This window comes from Palaemon carinicauda, chromosome 40 (genome assembly GCF_036898095.1).
Source record: "Palaemon carinicauda isolate YSFRI2023 chromosome 40, ASM3689809v2, whole genome shotgun sequence".
Taxonomy (NCBI): domain Eukaryota; kingdom Metazoa; phylum Arthropoda; class Malacostraca; order Decapoda; family Palaemonidae; genus Palaemon; species Palaemon carinicauda.
The window spans coordinates 9,492,167-9,514,958 of record NC_090764.1 but is presented as its reverse complement, the minus strand read 5'-3'; the positions used below and the strand labels follow the sequence as shown (position 1 = coordinate 9,514,958).

The 22,792-nt window shown below is 39.0% G+C and overlaps 1 protein-coding gene and 1 long non-coding RNA gene across 20 annotated transcripts in view; one reads left to right on the top strand and one right to left on the bottom strand.

Moving 5' to 3' along the window:
• LOC137631531 (uncharacterized) overlaps positions 1 to 22,792 on the bottom strand; it is a 99,694-nt gene that overhangs the window by 51,844 nt on the left and 25,058 nt on the right. The gene's annotated exons all lie outside the window — the stretch shown is intronic.
• The window catches only part of l(1)G0196 (inositol hexakisphosphate and diphosphoinositol-pentakisphosphate kinase), a 485,360-nt gene that overhangs the window by 461,092 nt on the left and 1,476 nt on the right, over positions 1 to 22,792 (top strand). For 8 of the 19 annotated variants that reach the window (XM_068363288.1, XM_068363289.1, XM_068363286.1 and 5 more), the window contains 2 exons: positions 5,687 to 5,893; positions 7,551 to 8,607. In XM_068363288.1, the coding sequence (XP_068219389.1) occupies positions 5,687 to 5,893; positions 7,551 to 8,203 (860 nt within the window). In that variant the 3' untranslated portion in view covers positions 8,204 to 8,607. Of the gene's footprint in view, positions 1 to 5,686; positions 5,894 to 7,550; positions 8,609 to 22,792 lie in introns of those variants that run through there. The other 11 variants (XM_068363287.1, XM_068363285.1, XM_068363293.1 and 8 more) reach the window with 4 other exon arrangements.

Genomic DNA, 22,792 nt, shown 5'->3' with positions numbered 1-22,792 from the left:
AAAGATAATGAACCTAAGATGACAAAAGTACCAAACGGGCATAACAAGTTAAAAGAGACGTAAAAACGTAAACAATAACAATGGCTGCCAACGCCGTGGAAGGCAAAAGCCGGACGCACTAAAAACACTAAAATGAATTAAGATAACACTAGCCCGGTACTAAAAAAGTCTGTCAAAACAATCTATGGTACTTAACATTGGTGCAGGAGCAAGGAGAGCCTTGGTCATGATGATACTTCACGAAAACAGTGAAAAAACAAGCGGCACAAAAGAACAAAACAACGCTTACGAAGTCCAACAGAAGGATGTAGTACAGATGTCGCTAGCGTCGGGCGTCGGTAGAGTGGCTCAGGTAAGGTAGCTAGGGCCTCTGTTACGGCCCTTCCCTTTGATGAAGGAATTATCTAAATGGAAGACAGCCTGTGAATAGTGGTTTTCACACGCCCCTGCTTTATACACGACGCCCACTGGGTGCTCGCGCGAGGGTAGTAACCTCTGCATTCTATACTTTAACTTTCTCTGGTATATTTGGAAGTATTTATATCAGAAAAGTGTAAGGAAGGACCCTTTTCACCGGGCGTCACAGGTCGACCCAGAAATATATCTTAAGAACAATGACATTAAATAAATATTTCCTATATAAACTATGAATGCTTTAACAAAACAAAAGGAAGAGAAACGAGATAGAATAGTGTGTCCAAGTCTACCCTCTAAGAAGAGAACTCTAGCCCAAGACAGTGGAAGACCATGGTACAGAGGCTATGGTACTACCCAAGACTAGAGAACAATGGTTTGATTTTGGAATGTCCTTCTCCTAGAAGAGCTGCTTACCATAGTTATAGAGTCTCTTCTACCGTTACCAAGAGGAAAGTAGCCACTGGTCAATTAATTACAGTGCAGTAGTTAACCCCTTGGGTGAAGAAGAATTGTTTGGTAATCTCATTGTTGTCAGGTGAATGAGGACAGAGAAGAATCTGTAAAGAATAGGCCAGACTATTCGGTGTATGTGTAGGCAAAGGGAAAGTGAACCGTAACAAGAGAGAAGGATCCAATGCAGTACTGTTTGGCCAGTCAAAGGACCACATAACTCTCTAGCGGTAGTATCTCGGCTGATTTAAAGGGTTGCTGCGTATAATACTACTGCTTGGTCTATTCAATAAATATACTGTATGTATAATGTTTAAGGTATGAAATGATTTACTTAAACCCAGTAATAAACACACACACACACACACACACACCTCTCTCTCTCTCTCTCTCTCTCTCTCTCTCTCTCTCTCTCTCTCTCTCCTCTCTCTCTCTCTCTCTCTCTCTTCTCTTTTTGGTTTGCTTGCTTGCACTGGCAGTGATGATGAAGGAAGAGAGGAGTTACTGTTAGATTACAAACATCCAAGAATTGTAACTTCAGTCAGTGTGTTTGTATCTCTGGACGTTTTCAAGTTGGGGATCTTTTGTATGTATACATTATGTATTCAGTCAGCCCTCCATATACGTGGGGATTATGTAATAGAGACAGGTGCGAAGGGAAGAATACGCGAATATTTGCTGCCCTAGGGTGGGTAAACTCCTAACCTAACATCTAACTGCCCATTGTCTATGCACAGTCAACTAACATGAAATAATCCACTGTACTGCCTAATATTTTTTTTTACTAGGTTTTTATTTAGAGTACTGTATAGTATAATCATTATGTTAATGAATGAATACATTTCAGTGAGTGTAAAGTACATGTGCACACTCGCATACACAATACGAGTCATCACTACACTTATATAAATGTAATACGTAGAGTAACAACCAAACGCTGTTGTTCCTATCTAACAACACTTGCTGATACTGTAGTGTATATAACAGTAATATATGTAAAGTACTACCACTAGAGTACAGCTCAAGTAGCTAAGGTAACACTCGTAAGCGATCACTGTTTTTGGCAAGTTGATTCGCTCAGTTCAAACTAGTCATACATGTACTGTAGCCTATATGTACGTTATTACAGTAAAATACGTTATTTTGTATACAGTACTGTACAGTGTATTAGTTAATATAATAGTGTAAAATTGATACACAATGAATATACTAACACAAAAATTAAAAGTATCAGTACAACACCACTAACCGTTTACGTAAGAAGCCCTATGCAAGTCTGATGCACGATGCAACTCTTGAGCCGTTGAATGTTTGGCGTATGGGACAGCATAATGTGCATATCACATTTTATACTAAAAACACTATAAACACAATGGATATGTACAGGTTTTTTACATCACATGATTCTGCACAAAAAAGACGGCAGAAGCACAAGTAAGAAGAGACTATGGGAGCCTGAGGCTGAGTCAGCAAAAGACAGGGTGTTGGGCTGTGTTAAGAGGGAAATGGCGCGAAGAATGTTGGGTGCAAAGGAAATCGGTCATTTTGAAATCACTAAGCCACAAGAGTACTAATCGCAAAACTGCGAATTCATGATTTTTTTTTATGTCAACCACCTCCCAAATATTGGAGGATATATCTATCTATCTATCTATCTATCTATATATATATCTATATCTATATATATCTATATATATATCTATATATCTATATATATATCTATATATATATATATATATATATATATATATATATATATATATATATATATATATATATATATATATATATATATCTATATCTATATCTATATCTATATCTATATATATATATATATATATATATATATATATATATATATATATATATATATATATATAAATGCAATTGCAAGCAGAAACTTCAGCTGATGTACTATATTACTATCAACCAAGATTTTGATAAACCATCTTTCCTATCATTAGGGCTAAAACAAGATCACCACCACTGATTTTTTTAAATTAGTAACATTCAATTTATGAGCCAAGAATCAAAGCTACATTGAAATAAGATGAATTATACCACTAAAAGAAAAAATACTGATACCCTTATCAAATATATACAGTGGTACCTCTACATACGAATTTAATTCGTTCCACAACCAACTTCGGATGTAGAAAATGTTCGGATGTAGAAACGAATTCTCCCATAAGAATACATGGTAATTCATTTAATTCGTTCCTCAGCCTAAAAACCCATAATAAATCCTTAATAAATGGCTACACATAATTACACATAACAATAACATAACTGCATAATATGAAAGAAGCATGTAAAAAAGATAATTAAAAAGAAGTAATAAATAAAAAATGTGTTTTATTGCCACTTTACCTTAGAGACAGGCCAACGCAGGTGTAGGATTTGCTACGCCAGGAGACGGACGATCGGCGAGAAGGTAGACATGGTGTTAACATGTTCTTTAAATAAATACTCTCTCTCTCTCTCTCTCTCTCTCTCTCTCTCTCTCTCTCTCTCTCTCTCTCTCTCTCTCTCTCTCTCTCTCTCTCTCTTGTTCTTCTTCACTTTTAGTGTTAGAGACGTCTATTAATTTTTTCTGAGAGAGAGAGAGAGAGAGAGAGATTTAACAAAAGTGTGTTGTGTACATATGATTTTTAACAGCGTTAACGAGTTGAAAGACAGTTAAATGTAACTGAAAAAACAATATCAGCGAATCTGAATTCCTTTATTAACTAAAACAAATATTGATACAAACACACTCGTGTGCGTATGCGCAAACACACACACACACGCACGAGGAGACACGATCGGCGAGGATGTAGAGATGGTGACTGCGATAACATACCGTAACTTACACTACGGAAATTTTTATCTAACTTAGATTATTATTTTTTTTTTTATTTCATTTTTAAAAAAAAAAAATTTTCTTTTGATTTTTTATTTTCATCACTTTCAGTGACGAGTTACGGTATGTTATCGCAGTCACCATCTCTACCTCCTCCCCGACCGTCTCTCTTACTGCGTAGCAATTTTTGCACCTGTGTGTGTGTTTGTGCATACGCACACGAGTGTTCTTGTATCAATATTTGTTTTAGTTAATAAAAGAATTCAGATTATCTGTTATTACTTTCTTAGTTACATTTAATTGTTTTTCAACTCGTTGACGCTGTTAAAAATCAAATGTACTCTAAACACATTTTTGTTTAATCTCTCTCTCTCTCTCTCTCTCTCTCTCTCTCTCTCTCTCTCTCTCTCTCTCTCTCTCTCTCTCTCTCGGAAAAAAAATAATAGACGTATCTAACACTATAACAGCGAAGAAGAACGAGAGAGATATTTTATTTAAAAAACATGTTAATGCTATGTTTAGAGAGAAACAGAAAAAGAGAGAAGTCTTATTTAAAGGAGCTTGTTAATGCCATCATGGTTTTCTTTGCTTCACTTTTTTCTTTCTTTCTGTTCATCACGCTGGCCCTTCTCACAAATGATCGTTGCCAACAATCTCTTTGTCCTTTATCCCTATCAACAAAAGGCGTTCTATCTCTTCCAGGGTATTGCTAAGATGTCTTGTAATAATGGTGATCCCCTTCGATGGTTATTTGCTTTAATGGCTGCCTTCAGCTTGATGATCCTCGAGATCATAGGCCTATTCCGACCATATTGTTTAGCCATACAGTATCACTCACATGCACACTGCTCTCATGTTTTTCTATAATTTCTTGCTTCAATTGTAATGAAAGAATTGCCTTCTTCCTGTACTGAAACTTAGCTTCTTAGGCACCATGATTATAGGTAAAATCAAAAAGGAAATGTGAGAAAAGGAAGAAAATAAGCACTGTTAATAACAGACCAAACAAAGGATAACCACACGATACACACAAGAATAGAGAACTGAGCACTCGACGCTCAATGGCGTAATGTTTACTTCGTGTGTCGAAATAAAATTCGGGTGTAGAGTCAAAAATTTGCTCGAATTTTACTTCGGATGTTGGAAAATTCGGATGTAGATACGTTCGTGTGTAGAGGTTCCACTGTACATAGAAATAACTTTAATTACAATAAAATAAATAACAACACATAAGAGCAAAAGTAAAAATAAACACAAACAAGCAACCTACTGATTAAGGTCAAACCCTTAACTAAAGATTAAAAAGTTGGGAAGGGTTTAATATTTGGTAGTTGAGTGATTTAGAGTTGAGGATAGTAGTTAATTGGAAATTGACCAAAGGGAAGGTATAGAATAGCTGTTATAATGGTGGTTGGGCTAAAATTTTGGAATTAGAATAATCAATAGATTACTCATGCATTAGTGTGATTACGGTTACAGGAAAAAATTTTTATTTACTGTACATTCAGTTCAAAGACTGATACCTCTGTGGAAGTCAATGAGGACCCTCAAGAGTCAGTTAGAATAACTGACATTAAGTTCCCAAATTAAATCTCTGACAATTATATAAATATACATATACAGTATATATTTATAATATTAGAACAAGATTTCCCATATTTTTTATATGATATTGTTTATCATTCCAAAGACACTGTCATTCATAATGGTAAACTGATAGGTGTTAAATTAAATATTGTTGTTTTATATTCTTTTAAAAATTATATATTTTATGTTCAAATATACAGTAGATTGTTTGTACTTCTCTTTTCTATACTGTTTGTTGTATAGCTAGTCATGTTCTGCATCACTTTCATTGTCTCCTCCTTTTGGTTATACTGAAACCTAGAATGAGAAGTGAGCTCAGTGAATGAGTGAAATGATTGTTAATATTAACACCTTTATGATATATACTCTACTAATTAGTATCATTTACAGATATAGAGGGCCTTGGTGGGGTACCCTCGATTCGACCACTGGAGACTCTTCATAATGCTCTGTCATTACGTCAGTTGGATGCCTTTTTAGAACGCATGGCTTTAGCTCAGTTTCGTACTCCTCTGTCCTCTCCTCCTAAGATGCCTTCCACTCCCAAAAATCCACGCTCTCAACCTCCTCCACTTGGCCTTCAATCTCCATCGTCCAGTAAGTGGTCTAGGGACTCCTCCCTAGAGATATTGTAAGAGGTGGACTCTTAGAACAGTGTCTCCCCTTCAGTATGAAGTATTTTTCAATGCAATATGAAACTTATTTGTAGATAAAAACCTTTTGACTAATTCAAATACAGTTTTGTTAAATAGAAAATCTGGGTTACTTATTACTTATACATAAAAGACATATTTTTAAGACTTGCATGTGATACAGCAGGAAGACACTTTTTCCTAGTGAGGATCAAAATATTGTGAAATATTGTGACTTAGATACTTAGTTTCAAGCTCAATTAGATTAGTTACATTTTTCTTTTAGACTCTTTCTTTGTCAGGATTATTTTGTTTTCATTAGTTGAAATTTGCTTTCTGTTTGTAAAGTATTATGATCCTAACCTTAGTAATGTAGCTATTTCTAGTATTTTTTCTGTAAGAGGTACCAAAAATATCCCTTTCTCTCTCTCGAGAACATTCCAATTTAGCTACGAAATACTAATATGCTAAGGCAGTGTTCAGTGTTTGTTATATAAATGATATACTAATATCAGTGTATAATATACTAATATCAGTGTCTAAATAATGCTTACATTTAGAATTTGATTAATTTTGTATGTGAAATGTAATACATTTGTTATATTTGGAAGGAGGTGTGTGGTAGCATTATCAAAAACCTATTATTAGATCTGCCATTTAGAGTCAAGCAGCATTCCTTTGTAGCTATCATGGTATTACGATGGTAGAGAGCAAAAGACCTCTGATCCAGCTATTTTTTATTGCTAGATATATCTCTTTTAACTGGCAGTTGGTTCATTGCTGACCATGTAAGTATAGCATATATCTTAGGTTTAATGTTAGTTTGCACTTATTGCAGAATTATGTATCTCTCGTCTTATGCTTGTAATTTTTTTCCTTTTGCAAATGTTCATATACTCAGGTAATGGCTTTTTAAGTCATAATTTTCTCAATATCTAGTTTCCATCCAATGATGTTTCTCTCTATTCATGGTGTAATGACTTAAGATTTCATACTAAACTTAAAAAGTTTTCGAATTGAAGTCCAAACTCTGAGATAATCTTGATTTTCCAATTATAAATTTGATAGGTATGATTTTGTTACTTCACTGGCATTTGGCTCTTCTAAAGTCTTACTGTAAAGTTAGATTCTTATACTAATCTAGCTGTACTTGTACAAACAGTTGGTATTATTTGAGTCATATTTAATGGTTCGTGTTCATTCCTTACATTTACCATCAAAATAACAATCTTTTTATACCATACAGGGTTGATGTTTAAATTCAAACGTAACTGAAATAAGCCTCAGACCACTAAATACTGACTGAAAACAAAATTCAAATCCTCACTTATTTTATTGTCGCACAATTGCAGAGATAAATTGTGCACAAAATCCAATCATACTAATTCAGATATGCATTTAGAATAGTTTATGCTTTCTGGCTTTTAGAGTCTTCTAGGCATTAGAGACAATTATATATAATTTTGATCATCTCTGCATGATGTTCACTGATTAAGTACAAAACGTGGTGATTAGCAGTAGTGGTGTTAGCGTGTCACCCTTACTTCAATTACTGAGAAGTATTATGTTTGTGGTAGTGGAGAATCTGGTGTGAGCATTTGTCCCACTCCTTCTCCCTCCAGGTATTGGTTGGTCTGGGCCTCCATCCTTCGTGTCGTCTTCTGGCCCCTCCTCTCCCAACATCAACACACTGGAGTTCTTCTCACACCTGCACCGCTACGACACCTATTTCCCTCCACCATCACCACAATTCCTCTTTCCTATAACATCACCATTCACAACTATTACTACCACAACTGCTTCCATTTTAACTACTAGTGAACCTTCACATCACTCATCTCAACACACCAAAACCTCTACTACTACTACTACTACTACTGCTGCCACCAACTGTATTGATACTCCTACTACTAATGCTCCTACTAAGGGTGGTGGAGGTGCTTCTCACTCTGATGTCGCTGCTGTTGCTGCTTCTATTCTTACATCAGAACTAACCTGCACTAATGCTTATGATAGCCACCAGAAGTTACTAGTCTCTACAAGTGAACATAATAGTGTTAATCAACAAAGCACCAGGGAAGGAGACATGGATGCTTTAGAGGTTCTACCGGGAGAGACCAGCAGCCCTGCCTCACCATCAGAGGGCTCAGAGAGCTTGGGGTCCCATTCACAGACTGAGGTGGCATCCGTCATAGAACGTGGAGATACAGCCACACCAGACACTCACAGTGATACGCATGACCAAGATACCTCTACTAGTGAAGTACCAGACTGACATTAACCCCTTGATAAACATGCCACCATAGTCTGACTGGGACTTTAAGTTCTTTATATGAGAAAGAGAGAGTATATTAGAAATGTGTGACTTAACTATTTTTTTGATTTTACGGTAATTGCTTGTCTTTTTTTATTTTGCTTTTGTGGGACTTTTCATTATTATTAGTAACTAAAATTATCTTTCACTGATTTTACTCTATGGTTTGTGCCAAATTTTGCTAAGCAGAATTATGTATTCTTTAAAAAGTATGTTTTTACTATCCAATGGCTTCTTACAATACTAATCTATTGCTATTTCTCATATTGTACACTAGCTCTTTAAAAGACATGTACTGTTATAGTGACATTGTAACTATATTTATATGAGAGTCATATTTTGTAAAATCAAATAATAAAGTTGATAGGTTTCTTCATAAGAAATTGTTTACTTGTCATCAGTATATTTATTAAATGAACTTTATATGGAAATACATATCTAAATGTGAATGTGTACAGTATATGCAATTTCTATACACATCCACTGTATGTCTTATACATATATGCAATCTGAATCCATCAATGTGAATGTGTACAGTATATGCAATTTCTATACACATCCACTGTACGTCTTATACATAAATGCAATCTGAATCCATCTATTATAGTTGACTTTAATAGATACTTTGGAATTTTATAGATAAATCCTAACAAATAATTTTTTTAAGTGGACCGAAATGAAAAGAAAATTATAATTTTCTTTTATATAGAAATTGTAATTTTTTATTATCAGTGCTAGATATACATACTTTTTTGCATGTTATATGTTTTAGATTGCAGTAAAGAAGCAAAATATTTCAGGCTTGCACTAATACAAAGTAGTGGTAATTCATGAAATTAATTTGATCTATTCAACATTTTAAGATTTCACTTACTTTTCAAGTAACAGCAAAATCAACAGCCATTTAACCATTTGAAATATATAAAAAGTACAAACAATATATTTGGTGAAAATATTTTCTCCTTATTTTCAGATCATTCAACGAATCTTTAACATTCAGTATAAGGATATCATACTATTTGCCACAAAAGCAGAAAGTTAATGAGTTGTAAAGGGCACCTATTTCATTGAGAGGAATGATAAAAAATCTAAACTAACATTTTGGCACTTAAGATATAAGTTGTTTTATAGAGGCACTTACAGTACTTTACCATGAGGATTGCTTTAAGGATAATACAAGCATGGAAACAAATCGAAAGTATTACTGAAAACATCATGGAGCTAAAAATATCAGAAAGAGCAAGCCGAGGTAGATTAATAGTGCCAAAAACTATACCAGGAAAACTAAGGAAGGCACACAGGACATTAATCCACTATGCACCAGCATCAATAATGCAGTGACTATTTAATGCGCTGCGAGCTCATCTAAGAAACATATCAGGAGTGAGCGTAGATGTTTAAGAATAACCTTGATAAACACCTAAGATGTATCCCAGACCATCCAAGACTGGAAGATGCAAAATACACCGGAAGATGCATAAGCAACTCTCTGGTGGGTATACGAGGTGCCTCACACTAAGGGACCTGGGGGAACACAAACGTAGAATAAGGCAATAAGGTAAGGTAAGGCCTTAAAAATTCTAGGTGTCAAAAAGAGCGGCTAGAAATGGAGTTGTGCAATGTTTATAAAGCAGAAGGGTCAAAAGTAAACAAAAAATTTGAAGCTCTAGGAGAGGATCTCAAAACTGAGATGAGCCGTTTATTACCAGAACCGTTACCGAATGATGCACAAGAATGACTAGTTACCACTAGAGGAGTTAAGCTATGATTTGAACCATGGCAGCTCAGGCATGAAATATTACCCTGAATAAAAACTTATTGGCTTCTGAGCTTCCATTAAAGATGGTTAAATCCTTAACCCTTTTACCCCCAAAAAGGACGTACTGGTATGTTTCACAAAACTCATCCCTTTACCCCCAATGGACGTACCGGTACGTCCTTACAAAAAACTGCTATTTACATTTTTTTTTTTTTTTTTTTTGCATATTTTGATATTTTTTGAGAACCTCCAAGCATTTTCCAAGAGAATGAGACCAACCTGACCTCTCTATGACGAAAATTAAGGCTGTTAGAGCAATTTAAAAAAAATATACTGTACTGCAAAACGTGCTTGAAAAAAAAATAACCCCTGGGGGTTAAAGGTTGGAAAGTTCCAAATAGCCTGGGGGTAAAAGGGTTAATAGGACTTGAAACTTGAACTCATTTGTCTGCTACAAAGACAAAGCCATTACTGTCATCACTCCCTTTATAATTAACTAGTCTAAGTAAGCAATCTATACCACTAGAAATAACTTACAATTATAAAAACTTCTACGGAAAGTATTTCAAGAACATTTACTACATTATTACTAGTTTGCAAACCCTACATTTAAAGATATTTGTTTATTAGCAGTAATGATGGGCTCAAAGGATGAAATTAAATGATAACAGAACAGGATTAAGTAATTCATTTGTCTAGTACAAGTAATGTCTATTGAGGTATTGAATGCATAAACTAAATAGACTAGAATTACCAGTCATTCTTTGTAATTGGGATAATAATTTAACAACTTTACCCATAAAGAAAATGGAAAATTGAAAAGAGTACCTAGTCAGGCAAGAAGCTGTCTCTGAATACTTAAGGAAAAATTAACTTCAAGAAATTACCTTCAAAACTTATTAGGAAGTTTTTAATAAAGATTGCAAGGATTAAAGAAAATTTACTCAGCGACTAGTTCATCCTCACCTTGTAAGGAAGGATCAATTGAAACTATGGATTCCAACTAGTTCGATTTTAATATCTAAAGCTGGTAAGGGAATTGCTTCTCATTTGTACAGGTACAGTTTTAGAACTTTCAGAGACACGGCATAGGGTCTTGTGTGCTGCGCTGTATTTTTGTTAAACACATTTTACCCTATTTTATCAACTGTCCATTTGTCATAAAAATAAAAATGAATTATTCTTCTCTATATTCTTTCAGTAAATAGAAAGAATCCTGCTATTACTAAAATTTATTTGTTTATCATTACCCAGCTAATGTTAACTTGAGTTGAGCAAGTTAGCGAACGAAGTGCACCACCTTCCAAAACTTGATGAAATGGATAAAATTTAGCTGAAACATTACTAACAACATTTAAAAACCTAAGAGAATCATACAATACTGTATGATGCGCCATCCACCAATGAAAAATGAAGTTGCCTTATAGCACTTACTTTAGCTAGTGGCAGGATATTAGGATCCCGACCACCAACTCTGTCTTTTGCCCTGCAATCTAGTTGTCTTACAGAGCAAATAAGAATGCAGGAATACAAAGGTTTAGCTGTAGAAGGATCAGGAGTAAATAAAGCAGTTGAGGCTCTGCCGAAAGATTGCGACTCTATAATGCGCAGTGACTTCAGAATCCTAACTGAAGAAACAAATATACCCTTTATTAGGTTATGATTAGCAACAAGCCCGGTATTATCAGAATTACCGCTTACAAGCGAAGACAAAATGGACTTCTGAGATTTAACAAAGACTGCTAAATATGGTGGCTTTTGAGTTTTGAAGCCTATCACTATCAAAACCGGGTTGGTTAAGTATGTATTACAGAATGGTGCTGACGTCATATTTGTCTTCATTGCCACAATAAGCAACTGGCATAATATTCTCTGGATTTCCCTCAGAGCTAAATGCAAGTTTTATTGACGCTTGAACTTGATACATACATTCCTTGTGAGAAAAAGTGAGGCAAAATGCACTCTTCATAACCATAATATAAATCATAGTACTATATATGATTCTAACAAATTAAAAAAGGCAACTTAAGATGCAATGAAATTTACTACAATCTGGTAGAGTATATCGAGTTATAAAGACAGCGACAGAGAAACTGAAATGAAGGCTCTTTTTCCATTAACTGCATGAGTATATTATTATTATCTCTTGTGTCTTTTGAAAGGAAAGAAAATGGGAAAATTTCATAATTTCAGGGGTAAATGTTGATAAACCGAGCTTCTGAAGTAAAAGCAATATGAACATTAATGGAGGTTCATAGATCTAAATTATTTGCATATAATTATTTGTCTCTAGATTTGAGTTTTTATTTAACTAACCGTAGTACCCAGTCTCAGTAAAACTACTATTATGATAAATTAATAAGTTCAGGTAAGTCATATATCAAATACTAATTCAGTTCTGTTATTAAATACTAACTTAATGACCTACATTTTGAGTACATAAGCTAAATATAACCCCAGTTTTAATGTTTCTGAAAATGGCCACTATCCTTTTCACCTGAATGTTTTTATATAATAGAATGAAGAGCATTAATTTGTATCTATGCCAGGCAGCTAAGTCTATAATATTTATGAAAGGATACTAGATCTGACAAGGTATGAAGAAGGAAATTATAGATTTTTTTTTGTTATATCAGCCTGGTTTACCATTAAAATCTTCAATTTCCTTTTATAATTTATTTTGTATACTCAGAATAAATAGCACATTAATCAAAACTGCATCATGTTGGTGTTTCTATCCAAGATATACCTTGATAGAAAAGCCAAGAAAGCTATTATTACAGAGGGTTTGAAAGACTAATCATGAAATTTCTGATTTTCATACTATACATAAGGTCGCATTTCTTTAACTTTGAAATGCGAGCTTTCAACATTCAACAAAATAAAAACTTCTTTACATACCCTCTTCAACGGGAAGCACCAATGTTAAGATCCCAACGCTGGGAAGCAGGCACCAGAATGGTTCCTTTGCCTGGCAAGGCAAACCAAACCCTATCTTGCCCCTCAAAATTTGAAGTTGACAGTTATACATACACTATACTACTTGAGGTAATGAGGAGGAAAGGCCATCATGTGACGTAGAGTTAAGGATCACTCAAAACATGTTATTTTCATTAGTAAAATAAATTTTTGAATATACTTACCCGATGATCATGTAGCTGTCAACTCCGTTGCCCGACAGAAATCTACGGTCGGGATACGCCAGCGATCGCTATCCAGGTGGGGGTGTACACAACAGCGCCATCTGTGAGTAGGTACTCAAGTACTTCTTGTCAACAAGAACTCAATTTTCTCCTCGGTCCACTGGTTCTCTATGGGGAGGAAGGGCGGGTTCTTTAATTCATGATCATCGGGTAAGTATATTCAAAAATTTATTTTACTAATGAAAATAACCTTTTTCAATATTAATCTTACCCGATGATCATGTAGCTGATTCACACCCAGGGTGGTGGGTGGAGACCAGCATACATGTTAACAAAGAAGCTAAGTATCCCGTATTTCATTTTATCAGTTATTCAAAATAACAAACATAAAATAAATAAGTACCTGGTAAGGAAGTCGACTTGAACCATTACTCTGCCTTTTTTAAGTACGTCTTCCTTACTGAGCCTAGCGGTCCTCTTAGGATGCTGAACGACTCCTAGGTGCTGAAGTATAAAGGGCTGCAACCCATACTAAAGGACCTCATCACAACCTCTAACCTAGGCGCTTCTCAAGAAAGAATTTGACCACCCGCCAAATCAACCAGGATGCGAAAGGCTTCTTAGCCGACCGTACAACCCAAAGAACAACAATAAAAAGTATTCAAGAGAAAGGTTAAAAAGGTTATGGGATTATGGGAATGTAGTGGCTGAGCCCTCACCTACTACTGCACTCGCTGCTACGAATGGTCCCAGGGTGTAGCAGTTCTCGTAAAGAGACTGGACATCTTTGAGATAGAATGATGCGAACACTGACTTGCTTCTCCAATAGGTTGCATCCATAACACTCTGCAGAGAACGGTTCTGTTTGAAGGCCACTGAAGTAGCCACAGCTCTCACTTCATGTGTCCTTACCTTCAGCAAAGCAAGGTCTTCTTCCTTCAGATGAGAATGTGCTTCTCTAATCAGAAGCCTGATGTAGTAAGAAACTGCGTTCTTAGACATCGGTAGGGAAGGCTTCTTGATAGCACACCATAAAGCTTCTGATTGTCCTCGTAATGGCTTTGACCTTCTTAAATAGTACCTAAGAGCTCTAACTGGGCAAAGTACTCTCTCTAGTTCGTTCCCCACCAAGTTGGACAGGCTTGGGATCTCGAACGACTTAGGCCAAGGACGTGAAGGAAGCTCGTTTTTAGCCAAAAAACCGAGCTGCAAGGAACATGTAGCCGTTTCAGATGTGAAACCTATGTTCCTGCTGAAGGCGTGGATCTCACTTACTCTTTTAGCTGTTGCCAAGCACACGAGGAAAAGAGTTTTTAATGTGAGGTCCTTAAAAGAGGCTGATTGGAGCGGTTCAAATCTTGATGACATTAGGAACCTTAAGACCACGTCTAGATTCCAGCCTGGAGTGGACAACCGACGTTCCTTTGAGGTCTCAAAAGACCTAAGGAGGTCCTGTAGATCCTTGTTGGTGGAAAGATCCAAGCCTCTGTGGCGGAAAACCGCTGCCAACATACTTCTGTAACCCTTGATCGTAGGAGCTGATAGGGATCTTACGTTCCTTAGATGTAACAGGAAGTCAGCAATCTGGGTTACAGTGGTACTGGTTGAGAAAACTGCATTGGCCTTGCACCAGCTTCGGAAGACTTCCCATTTAGACTGATAGACTCTGAGAGTGGATGTCCTCCTTGCTCTGGCAATCGCTCTGGCTGCCTCCTTCGAAAAGCCTCTAGCTCTTGAGAGTCTTTCGATAGTCTGAAGGCAGTCAGACGAAGAGCGTGGAGGTTTGGGTGTACCTTCTTTACGTGAGGTTGACGCAGAAGGTCCACTCTTAGAGGAAGAGTCCTGGGAACGTCGACTAGCCATTGCAGTACCTCGGTGAACCATTCTCTCGCGGGCCAGAGGGGAGCAACCAACGTCAGCCGTGTCCCTTTGTGAGAGGCGAACTTCTGAAGTACCCTGTTGACAATCTTGAACGGCGGGAAAGCATACAGGTCGAGATGGGACCAATCCAGCAGAAAGGCATCCACGTGAACTGCTGCTGGGTCTGGAATCGGAGAACAATACAACGGGAGCCTCTTGGTCATCGAGGTAGCGAATAGATCTATGGTGGGCTGACCCCACAGGGCCCATAGTCTGCTGCAAACATTCTTGTGAAGGGTCCACTCTGTGGGGATGACCTGACCCTTCCGGCTGAGGCGATCTGCCATGACATTCATATCGCCCTGAATGAACCTCGTTACCAGCGTTACCAAATGAGGAGGTCCCTTGCGATCTCGAACAACTTCCTCGAATGAGTCCCTCCCTGCTTGGAGATGTAAGCCAAGGCTGTGGTGTTGTCGGAGTTCACCTCCACCACCTTGTTTAGCTGGAGGGACTTGAAGTTTATCAAGGCCAGATGAACCGCCAACAACTCCTTGCAATTGATGTGAAGTGTCCTTTGCTCCTGATTCCATGTGCCCGAGCATTCCTGTCCGTCCAGTGTCGCACCCCAGCCCGTGTCCGATGCGTCCGAGAAGAGACGGTGGTCGGGGGTCTGAACAGCCAATGGTAGACCTTCCTTGAGAAGAATGCTGTTCTTCCACCACGATAGAGTAGACCTCATCTCTTCGGAAACAGGAACTGAGACCGTCTCTAGCGTCATGTCCTTTATCCAGTGAGCAGCTAGATGATACTGAAGGGGGCGGAGGTGGAGTCTCCCTAACTCGATGAACAGGGCCAGCGATGAAAGTGTCCCTGTTAGACTCATCCACTGCCTGACTGAGCATCGGTTCCTTCTCAGCATGCTCTGGATGCATTCTAGGGCTTGATTGATCCTTGGGGCCGACGGAAAAGCCCGAAAAGCTCGACTCTGAATCTCCATACCCAGGTAGACAATGGTCTGGGATGGGACGAGCTGGGACTTCTCTAAATTGACCAGGAGGCCCAGTTTCTTGGTCAGATCCATAGTCCATCTGAGATTCTCCAGACAGCGACGACTTGTGGGAGCTCTTAAAAGCCAGTCGTCTAAATAGAGGGAGGCTCTGATGTCTGCCAAGTGAAGAAATTTCGCAATATTCCTCATCAGTCTGGTAAACACAAGAGGTGCCGTGCTTAGGCCAAAGCACAGGGCTTGGAACTGGTACACAACCTTTCCAAAGACGAATCTTAGGAGAGGTTGGGAGTCTGGATGGATGGGGACGTGAAAGTACGCGTCTTTCAGATCTAACGAGACCATCCAGTCCTCCAGCCTGACCGCTGCTAGGACCGACTTCGTCGTCTCCATCGCGAACGTCTGCTTGGTGACAAAAGCATTGAGAGCACTGACGTCCAGCACCGGTCTCCAACCTCCTGTCTTCTTGGCTACCAGGAAGAGACAGTTGTAAAAGCCCGGGGATTGATGATCCCGGACTATGACCACCGCTTCCTTTTGTAGCAAGAGCGACACCTCTTGTTGCAACGCTAGCCTCTTGTCCTTCTCCTTGTAGTTGGGAGAGAGGTTGATGGGAGACGTAGCTAGAGGGGGACTGCGGCAGAACGGAATTCTGTATCCCTCCCTTAGCCACTTCACAGACTGAGTGTCTGCACCTCTGCTCTCCCAAGCTTGCCAGAAGGTCTTGAGTCTGGCTCCTACTGCTGTCTGGAGAGGAAGGCAGTCAAAACTTGCCTTCTGCGGACTTGGAACCCTTCTTGGATTTGCCACGGTGACTGTCTGCACGGGTACCTCCTCTGCTGGAGGTTCTGCCACGAAAGGGCGGGATGAACCTAGAAGCAGGTGTGTCAACTGCTGCAGGGCGGAAGGGTCTAGGCACGGAAGGTAAGGTTTTAGCCTTACGTGCAGAAGATGCCATAAGATCATGAGTATCCTTCTGGATAAGTGAGGCAGCCATCCCCTTAATCAGCTCCTCCGGAAACAGACACTTGGAGAGAGGAGCAAACAACAACTCTGACTTCTGGCAAGGAGTGATACCAGCTGATAAGAAGGAGCAAAGATGTTCTCTCTTCTTAAGGACTCCTGATACATACGAAGCCGCAAGTTCACCAGACCCATCCCGAATTGCTTTGTCCATGCTAGACATGATCAGCATGGCCGAGTCCTTATCTGAAGGGGAAGTCTTTCTGCTTAAGGCTCCCAAACACCAATCGAGGAAGTTGAATATCTCGAAGGCACGAAAGACTCCCTTCAACAGATGATCTAAATCGGAAAAGGACCAGCAGATCTTCGAACGTCTCATAGCCAACCTGCGGGGAGAGTCAACCAGACTTGAGAAGTCGGTCTGGGCAGAGGCAGGAACCCCCAAGCCGGGTTCCTCTCCCGTGGCATACCAGACGCTCGACTTAGAAGCAAGCTTGGGAGGCGGAAAGACAAAAGAAGTCCTTCCCAGTTGCTTCTTGGACTGCAACCAGTCCCCCATAACCCTCAAAGCTCTCCTAGATGATCTGGCGAGAACAAGCTTGGTGAAGGCAGGCGCAGCAGACTGCATGCCCAGAGCAAACTCGGAGGGAGGAGAACGAGGGGTTGCAGACACAAACTGCTCAGGATACAAGTCCCTGAACAAGGCAAGGACTTTACGAAAGTCTAAGGAGGGTGGAGTAGACTTGGGCCCTTCAAAATCAGAGTGAGGCTCATCCAGATGTGCAGCTTCATCATCCGATACACCATCATCCGAAAGCTGAGTTGTAAGTGGCAAAGGCAGAGCAGAAAGCTGAACGGCTGAATCCGGCAGTACGGGTGCATGCGTACCTGCAGATCCAACATCATGCCGCTGCTGGTCGGTCTGCGAGCTGGCATGTGTGGGAGGGGCTGCGGTGGGTTGAGGAGCATGCGGTATGGTATGCAGAGCATGCTGTAAGGTATGCGGCTCATGCTGCATGGTATGCGGAGCATGCTGTAAGGTATGCAGAGCATGCTGCATGGGCTGAGGAGAATGCCGCATAGTGCTGGAACCCGGCAACTCCTGATGCGGCAGCTCACGCATGTTAGCAGAGGGTGCAGCAAGAACATGCGTCTGGCAGGGTGGACTGCGCATCGGTGGTGGAGCTCTCACAGGTGGAGTGTGGGAGCAGGCAGCCGCAGTATCTGCTGAGCGCACAACCTCGGCGGGTTGTAGGTTAACAGGAGCCTTCTCAGCATGATACTCCTGCATGAATGCAGCAAGCTGAGACTGCATAGTCTGCAGCATGGACCACTTAGGGTCTACTGTGGTTGGAGCAACAACAGACGGAGCAGAAGCCTGTTGAGGGACCACTCTACCTCTCTTGGGAGGTGTGCAGTCATCAGATGACTGCGGCGAGTCCGAACAGACCCAGTGGCTACACCTGGGCCGTTGGACTAGCTCGGAAGGGACCTTATGCTTGAGCGGTCGTGAGACCTTGGTCCACCGTTTCCTCCTGGAAACTTCTTCCACAGACGAGGAATGTAAGGGCTCATTCGTCTGTATGTGGATGGGACGATCCTTAACAGATACGTCCGCAACCACTGAGGATACATCCGTGCGCCGATCAAGGCCTGCCGAACCCTTTGGTCCTTCGACATTGCTTCTCCCCTGGGCTTGGGAGCTTGCAAGAGGTCCCGGACTGGGAGGACGACTGGCATGCACAGATGTACCCTCATGCGCAACACTGACACTGACACTTTGCACATCACTAGCACTAACACTTCCCACTGCACTTTTCGCTTTCAGCTCTCTGACATCTGCCAAGAGCTGATTACGGTCATTAGCCAATGACTCCACTTTGTCACCGAGAGCCTGAATGGCACGCAACATATCCGCCATACCAGGCTGAGCACTCGTAGCAGGTTCGGGAGTCACCACCACAGGGGAAGGAAAAGGTTGAGGGGCATGGGGAGAGGAAAAATCCACAGAGCGAGAAGAACTCCTCCTATTTCTCTCCTTCTCTAACCTATGTGCATATCTAAGGAATTCGTTAAAATCGAATTCCGAAAGCCCAGCACATTCCCCACATCGATCTTCCAATTGACAGGATTTACCCCTACAATTGGAACATACGGTGTGAGGATCTATAGAGGCCTTCGGAAGACGCCTAGTACAAGTCCTAACGCTACACTGCCTGTACTTAGGTACTTGAGACTGGTCAGACATCTTAAATTTAGAAGTAGTCAAGGGGGAATTCCAAAATCTAGCAAAGTTCGTTACCAATTAATCTAAATTAATTCCAAAAGCTTGCTAAGCTAATGAGAAAGCTTCCTGAATAGCGAAGGCTATAACTTTAGAGCAAATACATCACCAAATCGTGAACAAAGACTCCAAAATCAACAGCGTATCCAAGTAGGTCTTGCCGGCGGCACGACAGAGGAAAAATTGAGTTCTTGTTGACAAGAAGTACTTGAGTACCTACTCACAGATGGCGCTGTTGTGTACACCCCCACCTGGATAGCGATCGCTGGCGTATCCCGACCGTAGATTTCTGTCGGGCAACGGAGTTGACAGCTACATGATCATCGGGTAAGATTAATATTGAAAAAATATATTTCATTAGTAAAATTGTTAATTTTGATGAATCTTAACTAGGTCACACACAGCTGACCTCCTAATTCGCCCATTTATAATCAGACAAAAAAAAAAAAAAAACTTGAAAGTCAATTTAAATCCTTATCAATTGTTCTTGTCTTCTCTACATTTACATCATGTAAATATTGAGAAATTCAACCTAATAATAAAAAGAAACAATGCATCCAGATTCAGCTACCTTACTCTTCAAAAAATTTCATTTTAATAATAATTTTTGTTATTTCTATACTCACCTGATGTTATTATTGCTTTTGTCTCGAAGCTTGGCCTTCAATGACACTGTCCACTAAAAATAAATTCCAGTTTTATTCCCTTCATGAGACCACACCTACCACCCACTAAGGCAACATCCTGCTTTTCCAACTAGGATTGTAGCTTAACTAGTAGTAATAATAATAATAATAATAATAATAATAATAATAATAATAATAATAATAATGATAACTTATCCTGAACATTCAATCTTCCCGGTATAAACCAAGGGAGAAGGACTATCCCTCTCAAATTCCTCCTACTAGGTAGCACTTATGCTATCTGGAGGAGAGGTCCCAGCCTGATTACCCCATTTCCAAATATAAGCTAATGCCATCTTGTTGTGTGGTAACACTGCAATTCAGTTTACTAGTATCTATGATTCCTGAACTTGAAGAGTTTTGAACACAGAAGTTCCAGGTAATTGAAAATAAGCACTGATTCTTGCAATTTCCATTTCTCTGACTGATGGAGAGAATCTAGTGTTGCTCCCCATCCTTCCTGTAAAGCAGTTCTGGAATCCTTATCCCCAAAGGAACACCCAGGGGTAATTTAGGAGTATTGTTCCACCAACTCATTATTTTAAGTTGATTCTTCATTATTAGATTAAAGATCGTAACTAGAACAAATATCCCGTTCCCATTTTGCATTATGATGACACTCTAATGCTCTTATCTTTAGGTGACTTAACGGCATGGACTTCTCTAAGGAAGCCTTGATCCCTAGCAGCTTCATCCACATCTGAATTGATGCCGACCTCATTTTGAATTTCCCCAACTAAAGTAAAAAGGATTGAATCTTCTTTTACCTTGGGAAAACCTGGAAAAGCTCTGTTGCTACTATTATTCCCAAATATAGAATCTTCTGAGTTGGGATCAGAAGAGACTTCTCCAAATTGTCCAGGACCCTTACTAAGTGTTGAAAATTAGAGTGTGGTCCTGGTATACAAAAACTCTGATGCCCAGAAATCTTGTACTTGTGAATGAGAGCCATCACTATGGTGAAGACTTGTGGAGCCTTCCTCACACCAAAGCATGGGCACTTGATGTGGTTAACTTTAGAATTGTTTAAGATCTGAAAGAACATCCTCAAATCTACATGGAGAGGGATGTGAATATCAGCATTTGTTAGGTCTATTGAAAACATCCCATCTCCTTTCCATAATGCCCCCAGCACTGTGGAGAGTTTCCATTGAAAACTACTTGGCTAGACCTGTAAACTTACTGAAATTTGATACACATACTACTAGTCTTATATCCTACAAAGCTTTGAAAACTCGGAATAACCTGTAGTAACGCGAGATGGGCACAAAACCTCATTTATAGCACTTTTCTCCAGAAATTTACCAAAATCTAACCTCAAAACCTAGGCTTTTGCTCAATTAGATAGATATCTTCTACAAGGAAAGGTTGGAAAACAGAGGTATTCAGTTGCCTCCTTGACAACAGTCAGCAACCACAATCTGGATAGTGACTTTCTCAACCATGATAAAAGCAGGGGAAGCTTTCTTCCTACCCAGAGAAGTTGAGAAAGACAGTCGTAGCAATCTTATAAAAGGCCCGCAAGTTCTGTTGGAATTTCAGCCAGAACATCCGGCTAGTTTTCAAAGCTTCAGAGGGCTGAAGAGCGCTACTACATGTCTCAAATCTCAATACACTAAGTTTAGAGGTCTAACCAAGGATAAGGATAAAGCATATTATTGTAAACCTTAATCGCCTTCTAATAAAAAAAGTTTAGATTAAGACTGCTCAATTTAAGATATTAAAACTCGAAAGACTAACCCCTTCATTTATAAAACCGATAGTCGCTCCTTCAACGAATCGGGGATAAGAAAAGGGGGTTCATAACTAGGTCAAACTTTTCCCTAACTACATAGCAGTTGAACACATGGCTTAATAAGTCAATGGGTAGGAAAAAGCTTGCATGTAAGGTTCAATTCAAGTAACAAGTCCCTCCCTCCAATAACTACACAGTCAACCCTCATCTTCTTGGTTTCGATATTTCACTTATTGGGATCCTTATGTTTTGAATAAAATTTAATTTTTTCTCGGATCCTTGCAGCATTGTCTTGGTTATGACTGCTGAGTGGACCCTGATGTTTTCAAACCAACTACACTTCTTTGTACCTTGCAATCATGGAGTTTCCCTCCCTGCACAATGCCACTTCTCCGGCTGGCTCTCTAGCTCTCCCAGCATCCTTCATTGCGAAAGCATCTCGCACAAATGTTAATCAAGCAACAAGTGTTAAGTTATATATCTGTTATATAATGATTTGTTACATACTGTGCACGTAGGAGTACGTTATATGTACACTTCGTGCTCTATACTGAACGCTACTACTGCACCTTAAGGAATACATCAGTTGTCATGAGATTTTGCTAAGTAGAACTCCATAAACGGTAAGTGATTTTCTTACATGAACTGTACTGTAGTCTTTATTTATCTTATTTTTACCGTTATTACTTTAATTTTTTTTAAATGAAAACTAAAATTACATTAAAAAAATCTTTGAATGCTCATAACTTGAAAACACGTTTATCTTTTTATAATTGAACTAATCTCCATTATTGATTATCCTATTCTAAAAGTAAATAAATTATTAAAAACAAGAGAAAATGATAATTTTTACAGGATAGATACTTGTTGACAGATGAATTTTTTAATGAAATTTTCAAGTTTAAAAATTTTTGAAAAACTATAAAAAATCTGAAAATTTATAAACTCCCTCAAAAAAAGGTGTACAAGAAAGTTATCATGTTACAATTATCACAACAATTGGTATATTTTTCAAGATAAAATAAAAAAACAAATATTTTCATGTGAAAAAAAGTAGTATTGGTTACTTATTTTCCAGTGGTAAACCACTCCCCTCAAATCCCAAAATATT